The following is a 19105-nucleotide window of genomic DNA, read 5'->3' on the forward strand; positions in this document are numbered from 1 at the left end:
TTTTAAAATGTTCCTCTTTCAATGATTGCATTGGGAAATCTGCTTACACTGAAAGATACATTGTATTTACCTGTGCTGAATTTGGATATAATTTTCTATATAAATAAGTAAATTTACCATTGTTGCATTAGAGTGTGAGGTTAATATATATTTACTAGAGTTCTTTTTAATTTTTACTTTTAAACCAGAAATAGTTTTTTATCTAAAAGGTCTGAGTATCCAAATTTAGATTATATGGGAAAGATCTTTACATCTAATATATAAAACCATTCTAGCAGAATAATTTTTCACAGTTTTCATTATGCTATAAATAGGTAATAAGGCTCAATCTTTGAAATATGTCAGTTTTATGTAATTTATTCTAAATAAAATTTAAAGTGTAGCACATATATTGATACGTTCCCCACACCACCACCACTACCCACTTCCTATACTAGGACCCTTTTAAAGATTATATTCTTATTCTGTAATTATATTCCACCATAACTTCTAATAGATGATGGGTTTGGGGGCCTAACATTTTCCCTTTCTTTCTCAGTTTTGAGGAGGAAACCTCTCTAGATAATATATAAAGAGTGGGTGAGATAAAGTATGACTGTTGATTCTACCCTCAACATAGGATGTTTAGTCCATTGTTTTCTGTTGAATCCTAGCAGTGCTTATTTTAACTTGTAGAATTTTTCCTTTTTTAGGGAACGAAATCAGAAAAAAATTAAAGTAAGATAAAAATAAAACTGTAAAAATGCATTCTGCAGTGTTTAGGAGAAAATGTTAGGTCCCTGTCTCAAAGGACTTGAAGGACACAGGTGGTGATGCATCCATAACGGTGGGCATGGGGGCACTTTCCTGCCAGGTGTCTTACTGAACTTTGAATTCATGACAGTGGCAAGCCTAAAGTAATTTCTTGAATCCCAGATTGAAATCAGAAAACAGCTCATTCAGCTACTTCTTTCTGAGTGAAAGATAATCTAAAACTCTATGAGTCTGGGCTAATGAAAACAACCCGTATATTTTCAGGCACAATCATATTACTTTAATAGCAATTTCTGGCGTAATCTTACTTTTTTTGAAGTTAACAGTGTGCTTTAAATCCTCATTACCTTTTGGCCTCAAAATAGAAAAATAGGTGCTTACTTTGATAATGTTATCCATGGTAGTAAAACTGAAAGGAGTTGGGGAGAGTTAATTTGGGTTCTTTCATTAAAATATCAAAATGTGTACAGAAATATTGTCCATCAGAGCCTTAAGGTGATTAAAAAGCCAGGTAGGTTCTTAACAAAGCAAAGACTCTGGGCTGTGTGAGCAGTCCTGCACACTGTTCAGAGAAGGTTGCCTGCACATGGTCGGAAGCCTTCCCCACTAGCTTGTTATTCTGACTGGTGGGTGTTTGCTGGGAACTCGGAGGGAAAGAAGGTGGATGCTGCCTTCAGGGAACAATTGCTCTCCAGCCCTGCACATTTGCAATTTTATTCATTTTTAATAAGTTACTTTATTTACTATTCAAAGCAGTAAATTTTTAAGCATACAGTTTTCAAAATGAGTAAACTGTAGAGGGAAGTAGTCTCTAAAAAATAATCCCTCTTCAGTCAAGTCAAAATGAATGTCTCATCAGCGGTGGTCTAGGGAAAGCATGGATCTACTTCTCAGCAGCTCTGTGACCTAAACAGCTTTCTTAACCTCTCAGTCGCCTCATGTTTAACACAAGACTAATTACAGCACCTACCTCATAGCCATGTTTTAAAGACTGAATGAGATAATGCACAGACGGCTCTTAGCTCAAGATCTGGGACGTAGTGAATGCTCAGGACTATTGGCTGCTATTGCTATCGGTGATATTACTGTTTTTTCATTTGTTTCAAAATTTTAAAGGAAAAATCTGTTTTCCTCAATAGGAAATATCTTTTTAAATGAATTAACAATATTAAGTCATTAGGAATTAGATTGTGGTATTTTCTAATACATCAAATTGTTGCCTCTTACTTTAGACTGTTTTGTATAGCAAAGTAGTAGCTTTACAAAACACTCTAGGTGGGCTTCCCTGGTGGCGCAGTGGTTGAGAGTCCGCCTGCCGGTGCAGGGGACACGGGTTCGTGCCCCGGTCTAGGAAGATCCCACGTGCCACGGAGCAGCTGGGCCTGTGAGCCATAGCCGCTGAGCCTGCACGTCTGGAGCCTGTGCTCCCCAACGGGAGAGGCCACAACAGTGAGAGAGAGGCCCGCGTACCAAAAAAAAAAACAAAAAAAACAAAAAAAAACACTCTAGGTAATTTTAAGAATACATAATACCTGCTACATCAGGAATTTACAGTGTAATGAGGATGCCCTTGAAATAACTCCATGCGTCTCTGATATGCTACTTTATTTTTGCTTTACTCTATTTCTCAAGAGGCAGTATGACCTGGGTTAAAAGCATGACCAGATACTTTCATTTACCAGGCATTTGACCTTGGGCAAGTGGCTTAACCTCTCTGGATGTGGATTTCATTATCTTTAACATAAGGGTTTGGGAGTAAATGGTTTCTAAGGTTCCTTTTTTTTTTTTTAATGTAGGTTTTTGTTTTCTTAAGTACAGTTGATTTACAATATCGTGTTAGTTTCAGGTGTACAGCAAAGTGATTGAGTTATACATTACATATCCTTTATCATGTTCTTTTCCATTATGGTTTATTACAGGATATTGAATATAGTTCCCTGAGCTATACAGTAGGTCCTTGTTGGTTATTTATTTTATATTTTGTAGTTTGTATCTGCTAATCCCAAACGGCTAATTTATCCCTCCCCACCCTTTTCCTCTCTGGTAACCATAAATTTGTGTTCTAGGTCTGTGAGTCTGTTTCTGTTTTGTAAATGTTCACTTGTATCATTTCTTTTTTAGATTCCACATATTCTAAGTTTCCTTTCAATTCTAAAAATCTATTTCCAAAAAATAATCCCTCAGTTTTCCAAGTGGCATAACTCACTGTTTTCTATATTAATGAAGAAGTAGTACTCATAAAACTGTTGTGTCTTTCCATGATATTGCAGAATTATTTGAGTTTTTGAGTTTTCTTCTTTGAGAAGAGCAGACTGAACTCAGGACAGCAAACGTGGTGTTCTGGGTTTACTTAGAACAGCTGGAAAATGCTCCCTCTGTAAGAGGACTCAAAGAAATCACTGCACATTTGGCTCTTCGTACTATTGAATGAGCTAGATTTGATGTCAGAAAGCTGTGAGCGGTCCACTCTTAGCAGTCAGTTGTTGGTAAAAATGTTCCCAGATATTGATGGGAGCTTTATAGTTTTTAGACATAAACAGAATACCTGCAGTTCAGGTCATGCTGTCACAAATTCATCCTGGAGAGTAACAGCCATACAGATCTTCCATGCCAGCTTTTAACTGTATGTGAGGGGACACAAAGCAACTGGAAGATTCCACCATGACTTACCTGTGTGCTCAGTAGCTGTTTTATATCACTGATGGAATAGGTTTAGACAGCAACACTGAGTTGAGTAGAAATTGACTCCCAGCATTTACAGGGATCTTCAATGGCAAGGGCAAAACTCAGTGATGAGAATTTTGAAGGAATTTCCTTGAGGACTTAGAATGGATGGACTCGAGAGCACTCCTCACCTCATGGACATTTTGTTTTATCTGCATATAAAAGTGTATCCAGAACCATACAGTCAAAGGCAGTTTCCCACAAAGTGGGGAAATACATGATGGGTTTGTATTAAAACCTTTGTGTCTGCTGGTAGACATTTAGGCATTTGTCAATGTGACAGGGAAATGAAATTCATAGTATTCTCTAGAGATTTATAGAATGCAGTTGGAAACACTAAATTATGCATTCTATTCTGCAAGATTCTTACAGTCAAACCTTTAAGCCCCTCCTTGCCTTTTCTTAATATAATCTTCATAAACTTTTATAAAAAACAAGCCCATTATACAGCATTTGGAAACTACAGGACAAAATAAAGGAAATAATCATCTCTCTTCCTAAGACACAGTTATAGCCAGTAACAAAATTAGTCTGAGTTCTCTAGGTAGGGCACTAGGGTTAGATGCTGCACAATCCCTGCACTTCATGAACTTAAAGTATAGTGAGGAAATATACCCAGAAACAAGGGCAATAAAGCCTAAATTTAAATCGCATCTCTGAGATTTTTTGAGGAAGTTTTGGTTTTAGCAAGTATGAATGCTCTAAATAAAATAAATTTTTTATGTTTTCCTAATTTTCAGATATGTTTCACTAAATCTGGAACTTCTAACATTGTGTTCTTAGCTGATATGAATTTTCCTTTATTTGTTTTTTTTCTGCTGTCATTAAAAACTGCAGCAGAAAAGGGGTGGGAGAGATGAAGTACGTTATGTGTTTTATATCCTATTTAGTAAAGTGAAGGTATTATTTTATGTGACTTGTGAAAACCTTATGTTTGAACTCTGCGTGGGTTTGCTAAGTGTAGATTCATTCATATCTTGCTTTTTGTTTTGTTTTTGTTCTCCAGTTGGGCGACAACTGAGAGAAACAACAGAATAGACACCTGTGCCCCCTCCGTGGAGCAACAGGTGCCCTCTGTTCTCCGTAGTCTCAATTCAGCCAGTGATTTGTCACATCATGTGTGTCTTACCCTTTTGTTTAAATGTTATTTATTGAAGAGGCTCCTGTAGTACACAGTATAACAACATGATGTGTTCTAGAACTAGATGGAAAAACAGTCTGTAATTGGCTGACAGTAATTAGCAGTTTCAGGATACCACTTTGATTTTGTAATCATTTGCTGGTAAAATGAGCTGAATTATCTTCCTGTAATTTACCTGGAGTGTTTTTTACTGGTGCACACATGCATGCTCTCTCTTTAAGCAGGAGATGAATCAGTTTGAGAACTCAAGTTACCAACAAACTTTCTACCAAGAATGACCAGTGTTAGAATGCCATATTTTGAAAACATGCTCATTTTAGATTTGGCATTGCCAGTCCGTTCCCTTGTTTTCTTTAAAGTGTTATTTGCCAGGGCTTCCCTGGTGGTGCATTGGGTAAGAATCCACCTGCCAATGAAGGGGGCATGGGTTCGAGCCCTGATCTGGGAAGATCCCACATGCTGTGGAGCAACTAAGCCCATGCACCACAACTGTTGAGCCTGCGCTGTAAAACAACTGAAGCCCGCGCACCTAGAGACCCTGCTCTGCAACAAGAGAAGCCACCACAATGAGAAGCCTATGCACCACTACGAAGAGTAGCCCCCACTCGCCACAACTGGAGAAAGCCCACGTGCAGCAACGAAGACCCAGTGCAGCCAAAAATAAAATAAATGAAATAAATTTATAAAACATTTTTTAAAATGTTATTTGCCAAACAATATCATAAGTTCAAATGACTCTTTAGGTACTTCTTTTTTATTTTTAAATTGCAAAGCATTTATTTTTCAAATATCAATATATTCTAAAATTCAGCGTTAAGTAGAAATATTTGTTAAGTTTCTGAAGCAAAATTTCAGTAAAATATTTGATTATCATAGTTTGCCTTCTTAGATGTTAACCTTGCAAAGTTTATAGTGACTTTTCAATGAATATATGTTAAATTTCTGTTTTAGCTCTTTGATCAAGCATAAGCATTATTTTGAATTTTGGAGGCAAAAAATCAATTATGTACAGGCACGCCTCGGAGATACTGCAGTTTGGTTCCAGACAACGGCAGTAAAGCGAGTCAAGCTTTTGGTTTCCTAGTGCATATAGAAGTTATGTTTAACACTGTACTGTAGCCTGTACAATAGCATTATATCTAAAAAAACAATGTATGTGCCTTAATTTAAAAATACTTCATGGCTTAAAAATGAACGAAATATAATGCCATTTTCAGCGACATGGATGGACCTAGAGATTGTCATACAGAGTGAAGTAAGTCAGAAAGAGAAAGACATATATCGTATAATATCACTTATATGTGGAATCTAGAAAAATGGTACAGATGAACTTGTTTGCAAAGCAGAAATAGAGTCACAGATGTAGAAAACAAACTTGCGGTTACCAAGGGGGGAAGGGTAGGGTGGGATGAATTGGGAGTTTAGGACTGACATATATGCACTACTATATATATAATAGGTAACTAATAAGAACCTACTGTATAGCACAGGGAACTCTACTCAATGCTCTTGAGTAGGTGGTGACCTAAATGGGAAGGAAATTTTAAAGAGTGGATATATGTATATGTATATCTGATTTCCTTTGCTGTACAGCAGAAACTAACACAACATTGTAAAGCAACTATACTCCAATAAAAATTTAAAAAAAAAAACAACTTCATGGCCAAAAAGTGCTAATCATTATCTGATCACACAAGGTTACCACAAACCTTTCAAACTGTAAAAACCACTGTATCTGCGGAGCATAATAAAACAAGGTGTGCTGGTCAGTGTACTCCATGTGATGTGTTCAGTTGATTAATGTGAAAAAAGCTACATTTAAATTATTCATATACAAATAACTTTTGACATGTGATATGATATTATTCGACTGTTATATTCTATACATATTCATATTATTTTTATGCTGGTTTCTTGAGTTATCTAAAACAAACCATCTTAGTCATGTGGGCTTACTTCAATCCATTACTCTCTGATAATTCTTTGTTAAATGCATAGCAAAGTCCTTGTGGAAATTACATAGTTTTCAAAATCTTTTGTTATTGGTCCTTTTTGTAAATGTCCTGAACTGGGCACTATTTATTTAATAATAGCTAGCTTTATTAAATTAAGGGAACACAGCATGAAAAATATGTTGACATATTATCTAATGAAAGGTGGAAAAAGTGTTCATCTTAAGAGTCTATAAAACTAAGGCTGGTAGAGTCTTACAATTCATTCTCGCCCTTTCCTTGTATCATTTGTCCTGATATATTTGACAGAGATAAACTCTAATGCTGCTTGAACCTTAGTGTTGTTTCTACCTACACTGCATAATGTTTCTCTAGTTAGCAGAATTTGAAAATAGAATGGTTTTGTTTAAAAATTGAAATATTAGATTTTTTCTCTGATTTTATTTCTCCATTGGCTTCTGATTCAAACCTTGAAACCAAGATCCATCTTCTAAACTTGTTCAGCATTTAGAGCATTATTACTGTTTTATTTTGTGTTGTATTGTATATTGCTGCCTAGCACATTACCCTAAAATACAACAGCCTAAAACAACAAACATTTATTACCTCACAGTTTCTGTGGTCGTAACTCCCAGTACAGCTTAGCTGGGTGCCTCTGGCTCAGGGTCTCTCACGAAGCTGCAGCCGAGGCAACAGTCAAGGCCGTGGTCATCTCAGGGTTCAACTTGGGAAGAAGTGCCTACAAACTCATTAACATGGCCACTGGTGAGCGTCAGGTCCACAGTTGCTGGCTAGAGAGGTCTTTGCTGCATAACTCTCCATAGGATAGCAGCTGGCTTCCTTCAGAACCGAGAGTGCAGAGATGGAAGCCAGTGTCTTTGTAACCAAGAGTCAGAGGTGACATCTCATCTCTTCTGCCATAGTTTATTCCTTAAGAGGTGAGTTGCTAGGTCCACACAGACTCAAGGGGAGGTGATTGATCACACAGGGGCATGTGTACCAGGAGGTGGGTTTTTTCAGGGGTTTTTTTTGTTTTTAATTTTTATTGGAGTATAGTTGCTTTACAGAAGGTGGGGGTCTTAATGGTGGCCTGCTGCATTGCTTACAAGTACTTTGAGCTTATAAAATGTCCCACTTTTACTGTGTTGTGTCATAGGATTAGGATGATAGAACTGCTTAGCTTGCTGTTGTCTCACAATCTTGAACTAATCATTTTATGTAGAATGAGACTCCAGGAAGGGGTGCAAACCAGGACAGAGATAAAGGCATGTTCATTTGTAGTTTTGCTTGTATGGCCTTTTCTAGTTATTTGGATAAGGAACTTAGCTAAAAACTCTAAGGTACTATCAAAGTATACAGTTGGGGGTATTTTATCCTCTGTTCATTATGTAAATTCTAATGTTTATCTTGTTCAGTATTGGTAAAGGTTTCCAAGGTGTCATGAAAAGATGGGGATTTAAAGGCCAGCCAGCTACTCACGGTCAAACAAAAACCCACAGAAGGCCTGGAGCTATTTCAACTGGTGTAAGTATAACTTAGTGATCCTCTTTTTAGTACTAAAGATTCAGCTTTTGTGTATATGGTGCTTTAGTCTGTCCTTGGGATCAAGTCACATTATTTGAATCTTACTCCAGGTGGGTCCTAATAAAAGTCACACATTTATGGGTCCTGGCCTTTCTTTCCAGAGCCAGACTTGAATCATTTGGTTATATCCTACGTACTTACGGCCAGTGTTCTCAGTACTTGTCTGCCTACTTTCTTTCCCATCTCTGTCTCCCATCCTACACTCTGAAGTCAGCTGTAAGTGATCAGGGATCAGAATGCCCTGCCATCTTCCCACACTGCTTCCTTCACAGATTTGTTTTTGCCTTAGAAGAGACCATTGGGAAAAGTTGTCAAGGACAATATAATGATGAAGGGGAAAGTAATAGAGAAAAAATGGAGAAATAGACAATAAGAGCATAGGAAGGAGAGAAGGAGATTTGTACTGCTAATTTAGTCCTACTGAATATGTCTCCCAGAGGTGTATCATAAAGAGCCTGGGGGATTCTTACTCTTGGGTGGGAAGAGTATGGAAGGGCTCAGGAGTGGCACTTAACTAGATATACTTTTTTGTTAATACTTTTTACTTTGGAACCATGTTAATGTTTTACAAATTCAAAGTAAAATAAAAATGGGGGGGAATCCATAATGGAATATAATTAGAAAATGAACATAACTATTTCAAATGAGTAACAGAACCTCACTGAAGTGGGGGACTAGAGTGGACTAATAACTCAAGTAACTTGTGAACACATAGTTGTTGGCTGTATACCCAGAGTCTAAATTTAAAATGTACTATGTGCATGTGTTGAGTGTTAGTTAGCCATTCTGAGATAATTTTCTGTGAATTATAGGATTGACCAGATAAGTGAATATATTGATAATGGAAGCTAAGTTTCTCACTATTGGTGGTAACTAACTCTCTCCTTTAGTCACTTTGCAGAAGGATAGTAACATCAAAAGCCAGGGTGGGAGAGTAGGACCATTCCAGCAGCTGTGGACTGGATGGAGTCCAAGTCAGTTAATACAGAAGATTTGTGAAAACAGGCCAGGCAGTCCATTTTTTCTTTGAATGGTGGTGTGACATGTTTTTATGTCCTTCTCAGCCATTATTGGCTCAGTTGCTGCTCTCTTGTTACTGAATTTTTCTCCTAAATATGTTCTTAGTCTATATTTTTTTGTTCTAATCTAATTTAGAAAGGGAATTCTCTAGGGGTAAATGTGACTAAATCCATGTTTAGTTCTTTACTGGGGGCTAGCAAAATGGAGGAAAAAATAAAACATTTTAATGACATATCTTATTTGCATTTTGGTTTGATTGGTACTGTTCGAAATTGAGAATACTGCTTAAAAGTGCTACTTTTGTTTCTCTCCTTTAGGATGTTGCCAGAGTCTGGCCTGGAACCAAAATGCCTGGGCAATTGGGGAACATAGATAGGACAGCATTTGGACTGAAAGTAAGTTTCTGGAGTGGCTTTTTATAGGAGTGGTTAAATTAGTGCCTAAAGGCAAACGCACCAGCATACATATTTAACGTGTGTCTGCGTATGGTGGTTCTAATAGGTTTTACAATTATTGAGGGGTGGGGGAAACGTGTACTCTGTGTGTGTGTGTGTGTGTGTGTGTGTGTGTGTGTTGGAGTTGTCATATATGTTCATTTAACATGCAAGCCATGAAAAATGCACTCATTAAAAAGAAAAAGTTAATTGTCTACTATTTGACCTGGAAGATTTCCACAGTGTTGTTGCATGAAAAAATAGAGATTCAGAGCATTACGTATAATACTCTTACAAAAGAGTAAACAGAAACTCCCTACATGTATATGTCACCATGCCATGTAAGCACAGAGAAGAGTAGATGGTTATATATCATATTGCTTTCGATTAAATGTCAAATGTGTGGGTGGATGTGGGTGAGGAATAGGAGAGAGGAAGACAAAATAGGAGACAATCAAAATAGGAAAATAGAGTACTAAAAAAGCATGTGGTATATATCCATTTTTGTAAAATAATTATATATTTAAAAGGGGCGGGGAGTTAAATTCACTGCTAACTTGAGGAACATATGTAATATCTAAGTGAAAATGAGTTGTACATAATAGGTGCCATGTAATTATATTTTTATTAAAACAACTAATCTGTCTATATGTGTGAAAAGTATAGAAAGTACAAAAAAGAAAATAGGTCATTCAAAAGAACAACCCCCAAAGACAACCACTGGTAACATTTTGGTACATATTCTTTCATTCTGTATTCTAGATGTATTTTATTTATAAATTTTAACCAGCAGAAGTTTTTAAAATTTTATATAATTAAATCTAAGGGTTTTTTTTCCCCTCTTCTGTTACATTTATACTTGCCATAGACAACCATTTGTATCTGTCTTTGTGCATTTTCTTTTCATGTATGCATATGTGTGACAGGAGAGAGATTTCAGTTGCCCTAGTATTTAACGTTTAGCCGTGAGCTATGGGTCAAACTTGATTTTACCCCCAAATACTTTTTCAATACCATTTCTTGACTGTTCTCTCATTTGTGTAAATGTTTTTCCCACATGAAGATCTGTTTGAAGGCCATCTGCTCAGCACACTTTTTAAAAAAATTAGACCCAGAGAGGTTGCGGCTTCCCAGTTTCTAGTTGCAGCAAGCTCATGTTAACTAAGAATAAAATAAAATTGAATTTTCATGTGTTATTCTTAATGGTGCCAGGAGAATATTGAAATATCGAAGTAGTCTTGATCGTTCAGTCACATTTATACTTAAAATGAGAGTTTTCTACCACTTACATGAGACATATCTGTTGTAGTATTACAGTACAAGTCATCCATAGGATTTGAAATTTTTATTCTCATTCAATATTTTGAGGTGCTAACATGATTATTTCTTTACAGGCTACTTATAGCCTCAGCTTTTGTTTGTATTGATATAAGTATATTCTAATATTTTTAACTCTTAAGGTTTGATTTTATTTCCACTTCAGGTGTGGAGAATAAACACAAAGCACAATATAATCTATGTAAATGGCTCTGTACCTGGACACAAAAATTGCTTAGTAAAGGTATGTATAACTCTCTTTATTTTCCCTTGTTCAGAGATGTGGATGTGTGCCATAAGTTCTCCTCTCACCCATAAATGTGTCTTGAAAATAAGTAGCTGTTTCTCGACATGTTCTTTGCTATTTTTTCTGCTTTTTAATAGCACCTGAGTGAGAAAATTGCACAAAATAACCTATAGCCTATGTCTCTAAAACCATAAACCTGCACAAAGGGTAGGTCCAGTAAGAGGTTCTTTAGAAATACAAAAGGATATTAGCAAAACTACTTGCAAAAATATCAATATATCTCTATCCTTCCAAAAAATAACTTTTTCATTTTTTAAGAGTACTTTGACATGGGAACCAGAAGTATATGTGGTGGAAATAAAATGAGAAATGAGAATCAACAAGAAAGGTGGTTTGAGGTGGACATTTTAAGGAAAGATTTATTATTATTATTATTATTACTAGCATTGCTCTGTTTTCCTTAAAAATACATTTTTATGTTCAAAACATGAAGAGAAGAAAACATGTTATACAAGATAGACTTGAAAAAACATTCTTAAGCTCTCAGAGATTTATTTCCATCAAATAAAATACAAAATAAATATTCGACGTGGGATTTAAGTCAACATAATACAAAATGAGACATCACTTTTGAATTTTCCATTCTGAAAATAAATTTGTAGTTGAAGTGATACCAGCAGTTCCCCAAAATAGATTCTTCATTACTCTTCCAACAATAACAACAAAATTAGGCTGAAACTTAACCCTCAGATTTTTCAAAAAACCTGTCTTTTTCTATGTATTCTTTTTTTTTTTTTTTTTTTTTTGTGGTATGCGGGCTTCTCACTGCTGTGGCCTCTCCCACTGCGGAGCACAGGCTCTGGACGCGCAGGCTCAGCAGCCATGGCCCACGGGCCCAGCCACCCCACGGCATATGGGATCCTCCCGGACCGGGGCACGAACCTGTGTCCCCTGCATCGGCAGGCGGACTCTCAACCATTGCGCCACCAGGGAAGCCCCTTCTTTTCATCTCTTAAAGTAGGTTCCGTTACTAGCATAAGGTACAATATTTGTTTCAGTCTTACAGTAATTAAAATTCCCTTTCTGGAACTCCTCACTTTTTTGACTAGAGTATTCTCATTTTTTTTTTTAAAGAAAAAATGCATTTGATTAATTCTTGCAGGATTTTTTGGTATTTTTTTTTTTTTTTTAAGTTTGCAGTTTTTTAGGTTTAAGTAAGTTTTCAGGCCCCTGGTGACCCAAGTCATGTACATAGTAACAGGTACTTGAAGCCAGCACATTGTCATTGTGCTTTTCCTAACATTTTGGCCTCATAATTCAGTGTATTCCTACCTCCAGATTTATTACATTGTTATAAATATAACAACCTAATAAAAAAGAAAAAAGGAAAATGATCATTTTTCATAATAAATTATACTGGATAGCAGATGAAGTTTTAAACATTGTCAAATCCTCCTTTTCTCCCCATTTGCTGTATACAGTTCTAGGCTGGCTTCCAGCTGAGCCTCACTGTTGCTGTGACTCCTCAGGTTCACCTCAGCATCTTCCTTGACTCCAGCAGGGATGAACAGGTGAACTGCCTTGAAAAACCATATGTGCAGGGTTCTGATCTGGCTGTTATAAATAGTTTATAATCAACAACACTTATTACTCAGATTTTTCCACGCACTTCAATAAAGATTGCCTCCAGAAACTCAATCCATTTAATGGATGGTGGCTTGCTATCACTGAAGATATTCAGAAGGTACACTGAAGGCAATTCCAAAAGAGGAGTCCAAATACATTTTGAGAAACTATACCATCAGAGAAATGTCTAGACACTTTGAACTGTTAACACACTAGGTGAATATATTTCCAACAAACAGATTTTGATAAAAGAACTCATCTTGAAAAAAAAATCTTTGAAATATAGTGCCTTTTAACGGTCTTTTATAACCTTAAATGTCTGTCCCAAACATTAAGGTGTGGGTTTGGGGGAGTTTTTTGTGGGCTTATGTTTTAAATGCCAAAAGTTTGGTAAATCTTCTGAAAACAGTCACCCCACTTTGTCCATTCTTCCCAGTGATCCCATAGCAGGTGAATAAGCCCCTTGCCATTGGAGGTTGAGGCTCGTCCTGCTGGACAGGCAGCCTTACTGGCACCCACTCACTGCACAGGAGCTTTTGATTCCATCAGAGTACAGAGTACAGGGCTGCCTGTCATTCATTCTAAAGTTAGTAAGATAGTCTTAGGGATAACCAACCTGTTTAATTAATGTAAGCTTTTTGTTCTTTGGATTCACTAATGTACTAAGAGAGCCTAAAGAACTGTTATTTACAGCATAGTGTACTGTAATATTTGTGTGTGCTTGTCCCTATATCCTAATTTATAATTTAAGTTTATTTTCAGATTTGCCTGTTTTTTGTGTGTGTGTGTCCTACCTCCAGCTTCCCTAAAAAGTGTTTGAACTGGTTTGCCGATATACATAAATATAAAAAGAATGAGAGGGAGTCCTGAAGGCAGGGAAATAATAAAGCCAGGGATAAGATTCAGTGCACAAAAACATGTACCAGCAAATTCGGGACAAGATGGTGGAGAAGAGGGACCTTGAGCCCACCTTCTCTTATGAGCACACCAAAATCACAACTAACTGCTGAACAATCATCAATTAAAGAAAAAGCTGGAAACTACCAAAAAAGATATTCTACATGATATAAAAAAGAAACCACAATGAGATTATAGGAGGGGTGCACTTGTGATGTAATCAAATCCTTTACTACCTGGCGACACAAAAACTGGAGAATGATTATATCACAGAACTTCTCCCACAGGAGTGAGAGTTCTGAGCCTGACGTCAGCCTCCCCAGCTGGCGGCCTGGCATCAGGAAGAGGAGCTCCCAGAGCATTTGGCTTTGAAGGCCAGTGGGACTTGATAGCAGGAGCTCCACAGGACTGGGGGAAGCAGAGACCTCACTCATAAAGGGCACATGCAGAATCTCATGCACCTGGAACCCGGGCAAAAGCAGTAATTTCATAGGAGCCTGTGCCAGACCTACCTGCTGGTCTTGGAGGGTCTCCTGGGAAGGTAGGGGGCAGCTGTGGCTCACCCTTAGGACATAAAAACCAGTGGCAGATGTATTAGGGAGTATTCATCTTCATGAACTCTTGCTGGCGGCTGACATCTTGCTTGGGTCATTAGCACCAAAACCTGGCCCCACCCAACAGCCTGTAGGCTCCAGTGCTGGGACACCTCAAGCAAACAACCAAGTGGGCAGGAACACAGCTGCATCTGTCAGCAGACAGGCTGCCTAAAGACTTCCTGAGCCCACAGCTGTCTTTGGACACACCCTTTGACACGGCCCTGCCCACCAGAGGGTGAGGAATCAGCTCCACCAACCAGTGGGCTGGCACCAGCCCCTCCTGTCAGGAAGCCTGCACAAGCCTCTAGAGCAGCCCCATCCAGCCAGGGGCAGACACCAGAAGCAAGAAAACTACGATCACACAGCCTGTGGAACTGGGTCTGCAAACAGACTGGTCCCTGATCCTTCAGGGATGAGAGGGAAGTGTACTGCTGGGACATACAGGACATCCCACTTCTCCAAGGTTGAGAAATGTAATTAACCTACCACACACATAAAAATACAAGTAGAAATTTAGACAGACTGAGGCGGCAGAGGAATATGTTTCAGACGAAGGAACAAGATAAAATCCCTGAAGAACAGTGAAGTGAAGTGGAGGTAAGCAGTGTACTCGAGGAGTTCAGAGTAATGATTGTAAAGATGATCCAGGAATTTGGGAAAAGAATGGATGCACAGAGCAAGAAATTAGAAGTTTTTAACAAAGTCAGAAAATATAAAGAGCAACCAAACAGAGATGAATATAATAACTGAAATGAAAAATACACTAGAAAGAACCAGTAGCAGAATAAATGAGGCAGAAGAATAGAGCAGTGAACTGGAAGGCATAGTAGTAGAAATCACTGCCGTGTAACAGAATAAAAAAGAATGAGAAGAAATTAGGACAGTTTAAGAGAACTTTGGGACATCAGGCACACTAACATTCCCATTGTAGGGATTCTAGAAAAAGGAGAGAGAAAGGGCCTGAGAAAATGCTTGAAGAGATAATAACTGAAAACTTCCCTAACCTGGGGAAGGAAACAATCACCCAAGTCCAGGAAGCGCAGAGTCCCATAGAGGATTAACCCAAAGAGAAACACACCAAGACACATAGTAATCAAATTGACAATACTTAAAGATAGAGAAAATATGAAAAGCAGCAAGGGAAAAGGTATAAATAATGTACAAGGGAACTCCCATAAGATGGTCAGCTGATTTTTGAGCAGAAACTCTGTAGGCCAGAAGGGAATGGCATGATGTATTTAAAGTGATGAAAAAATCTACAGCCATGAATACCCAGCAAGGTCCTCATTCAGATTTGATGGAGAAATCAAAAACTTTACAGACAAGCAAAAGATAAAAGAATTCACCACCAAACCAGTTTTACAACAAATGCTAAAGGAACTTTTCTAAGGGGAAAAGAAAAGGCTGCAACTAGAAACAAGAAAATTATGAAATGGAAAAGCTCACTGGTAAAGGCAAACATTATAAAGGTAAATTGTCCACACACAAACTAGTAGGGAGGTTAAAAGACAAAAGTAGTAAAATCATCTGTATCCACAATACACAGTTAAGGGATACATAAAACAATTAGATGTGAAATATGATATCAGGGACCTCCCTGGTGGTACAGTGGTTAAGAATCTGCCTGTCAGTACAAGGGACACGGGTTCAAGCCCTGGTCCGGGAAGATCCCACATGCCGTGGAGCAACTAAGTCCGTGCACCACAACTACCGAGCCTGCGCTCTAGAGCCCATGTGCCTAGAACCCGTGCTCCACAACAAGAGAAGCCACCACAATGAGAAGCCCATGCACTGCAACCAAGAGTAGCCCTTACTCGCTGCAACTGGAGAAAGGCTGTGCACAGCAACAAAGACCCAACGCAGCCCCCCAAAATAATTAATTAATTAAAGGAAAAAAAGAAATAGATCAAAAACAGTAATCGTGAAGGGAGGAGAGTACAAATGTGGGGTATTTAAAATGCAGTTGAAATGAGATCAGCAACTTAAAACAATCATATATATTTATATATATAAACACACACACTGCTATACTAAAACATAGTAACCACAAACCAAAAATCTATAATACATATACACACAATAAAGAAAAAGGAATCCAAACGTAACACAGATAGACATCAAATCACAAGAGCAGAGAACTAAGAAGAAAGGGACAAAAGACCTACAGAAATCCAATAACAAAATGGCAATAAGAACATGTATATTGATAATTACCTTAAATGTAAGCGGATCAAATACTCCAATCAGAAGGCATAGACTGGCTAAATAGATACAAAAACTAGACCCGTATACGTGCTGTCTACAAGAGACCCACTTCAGATCTAGAGACACACAAAGTAGGGATGGAAAAAGATATTCCATTGCAAATGCAAATCAAAAGAAAGCTGGAGTAGGAATACTCATATCAGACAAAATAGACTTTAAAATAAAGACGGTTACAAGAGAGAAGGACACCACATAATGATCAAGGGATCAATCCAAGAAGAGATATAACAATTGTAAATATATATGCACCCAACATAGGAATACCTCAACATATAAGGCAGATGTTAATAGACATAAAAGTAGAAATTGACAGTAATAATAATGGGGGACTTTAACGCCCCACTTAAATCAATGGACAGATCGTCCAGACAGAAAATCACTAAGGGAAACACAAGCCTTAAATGACACATTAGACCAGATGGGCTCAATTGATATGTATAGAACCTTCCATCTGAAAGCAGAATACACATTTCAAGTGCACATGGAACATTCTCCAGGATTGATCATATGTTGGGCCACAAAGCAAGCTGTAGTAAATTTAAGAAAATTGAAATTGAATCAAGCATCTTTTCAGACCACAACTCTGTGAGTTTAGAAGACAACCAGGGAATTCCCTGGTGGTCCAGTGGTTAGGACTCCGTGCTTTCACTGCCAAGGGTGCATGTTTAATCCCTTGTCAGGGAACTAATATCCCACAAGCCACCCGATGCAGCCCAAGAAAAAGAAAGAAAGAAAACAGCCACAAGAAAAAAAACTGCAAAAAACACAAACACGTGGAAGTTAAACAGTATGCCACTAAACAACCAATGGATCACTGAAAAAATCAAAGAGTAAATCAAAAAATACTTAGAAAATCATGAAAACGAAAACACAATGATCCAAAACCTATTGGACACAGCAAAAGCAGTTCTAAGAGGGAAGTCTATAGCAGTACAATCTTACCTCAGGAAACAAGAAAAACATCAAATAAACAACATAACCTTACACCTAAAGCAACTAGAGAAAGAACAGTTGAAACCTAAAGTTAGCAGAAAGAAAGAAAGAAATGAAGATCAGAGCAGAAATAAATGAAATAGACACTTTAAAAAAATCAATAGAAAAGATCAATGAAATAAAAGCTGATTCTTTGAAAAGATAAAATTGGTAAACCTTTAGCCAGGCTCATTATGAAAAAAAAGGAGGGCCCAAATCAGTAAAATCAGAAACGAAAAAGCAGAAGTTACAGCCAATACCACAGAAGTACAAAGGATCATAAGAGGCTGCTATGAGCAACTATATAGCCATAAAATGGACAACCCTGAAGAAATGGACAAATTCTTAAAAACGTGCGATCTCTCAAGACTGAACCAGGAAGAAATAGAAAATATGAACAGACGAGTTACCAGTACTGGAATTGAATCAGTAATTTTAAAACTCCCAACAAACAAAAGTCCACGACCAGATGGCTTCAGGCAAATTCTACCAAACATTTAGAGAAGAGTTAACACCTGTCCTTCTGAAATGATTTCAAAAAATTGCAGAGGAAGGAACACTTCTGAACTCATTCTATGAGACCACCATCACCTTGATACCAGAACCAAAGATATCACAAAAAAAGAAAAGTACAGGCCAATATCACTGATGATCATAGATGCAAAAATCCTCAACAAAATCAAACCAAATAAAAAAGAAAATCTAGCCAACCGAATCCAACAATACATTAAAAGGATCATACACCATGATCAAGTGGGATTTATCACAGGGGTATAATGAATTTTCAGTATCTGCAAATCAATTTGTGTGATACACCACATTAACAAGTTGAAGAATAAAATTATATGGTCATCTCAATAGATGCAGAAAAAGCTTTTGATAAAATTCAACATCCATTTATGATTAAAAAAACTCCAGAAAGTGGGCATAGAGGCAACCTACCTCAGTATAATAAAGGCCATATGTGATGAGCCCACAGCTAACATCATAATCAACAGCAAAAAGTTGAAAGCATTTCCTCTAAGATCAGGCACAAGACAGTTGCCCACTTTTGCCACTTTTATTCAACATAGTTTTGTAATTCCTAGCCACAGCAATCAGAGAAGAAAAAGAAATAAAAGGAATCCAGATTGGAAAAGAAGTAATTAAATTGTCACTTTTGTAGATGACGTGATACTATACATAGAAAATCATGAAGATGCTATCAGAAAACTACTAGAGCTCATCAATGAATTCTGTAAAGTTGCAGGGTACAAATTAATACATAGAAGTCTGTTGCACTTCTATACACTAACAACAAAAATCAGAAAGTAAAGGAAACAATCCCATTTACAATCACATCAAAAACAATAAAATACTTAGGAACAAACCTACCTAAGGAGGCAAAAAAACCTGTACTCTGAACATTATGAGACGCTGATGAAGGAAATTAAAGAAGACACAAACAGATGGAAAGATATATGATGTTCTTGGATTGGAAGAATCTATATTGTTAAAATGACCATACTATCCAAGGCAATCTATAGATTCAATGCATTTCCTATCAAATTTCCAATGGCATTTTTCACAGAAGTAGA

General features: G+C 37.3%; 1 protein-coding gene across 1 annotated transcript in view; it reads left to right on the forward strand.

Annotated features, from left to right (window-relative positions):
* MRPL3 (mitochondrial ribosomal protein L3) overlaps window positions 1-19105 on the forward strand; it is a 44547-nt gene that overhangs the window by 22126 nt on the left and 3316 nt on the right. The window contains exons 7-9 of the mRNA XM_030876423.2: window positions 7986-8094; window positions 9492-9569; window positions 11092-11169. Coding sequence (XP_030732283.1) covers window positions 7986-8094; window positions 9492-9569; window positions 11092-11169 — 265 coding nt within the window. The remainder of the gene's footprint in view (window positions 1-7985; window positions 8095-9491; window positions 9570-11091; window positions 11170-19105) is intronic.

This window comes from Globicephala melas, chromosome 4 (assembly GCF_963455315.2).
Source record: "Globicephala melas chromosome 4, mGloMel1.2, whole genome shotgun sequence".
Taxonomy (NCBI): Eukaryota; Metazoa; Chordata; class Mammalia; order Artiodactyla; family Delphinidae; genus Globicephala; species Globicephala melas.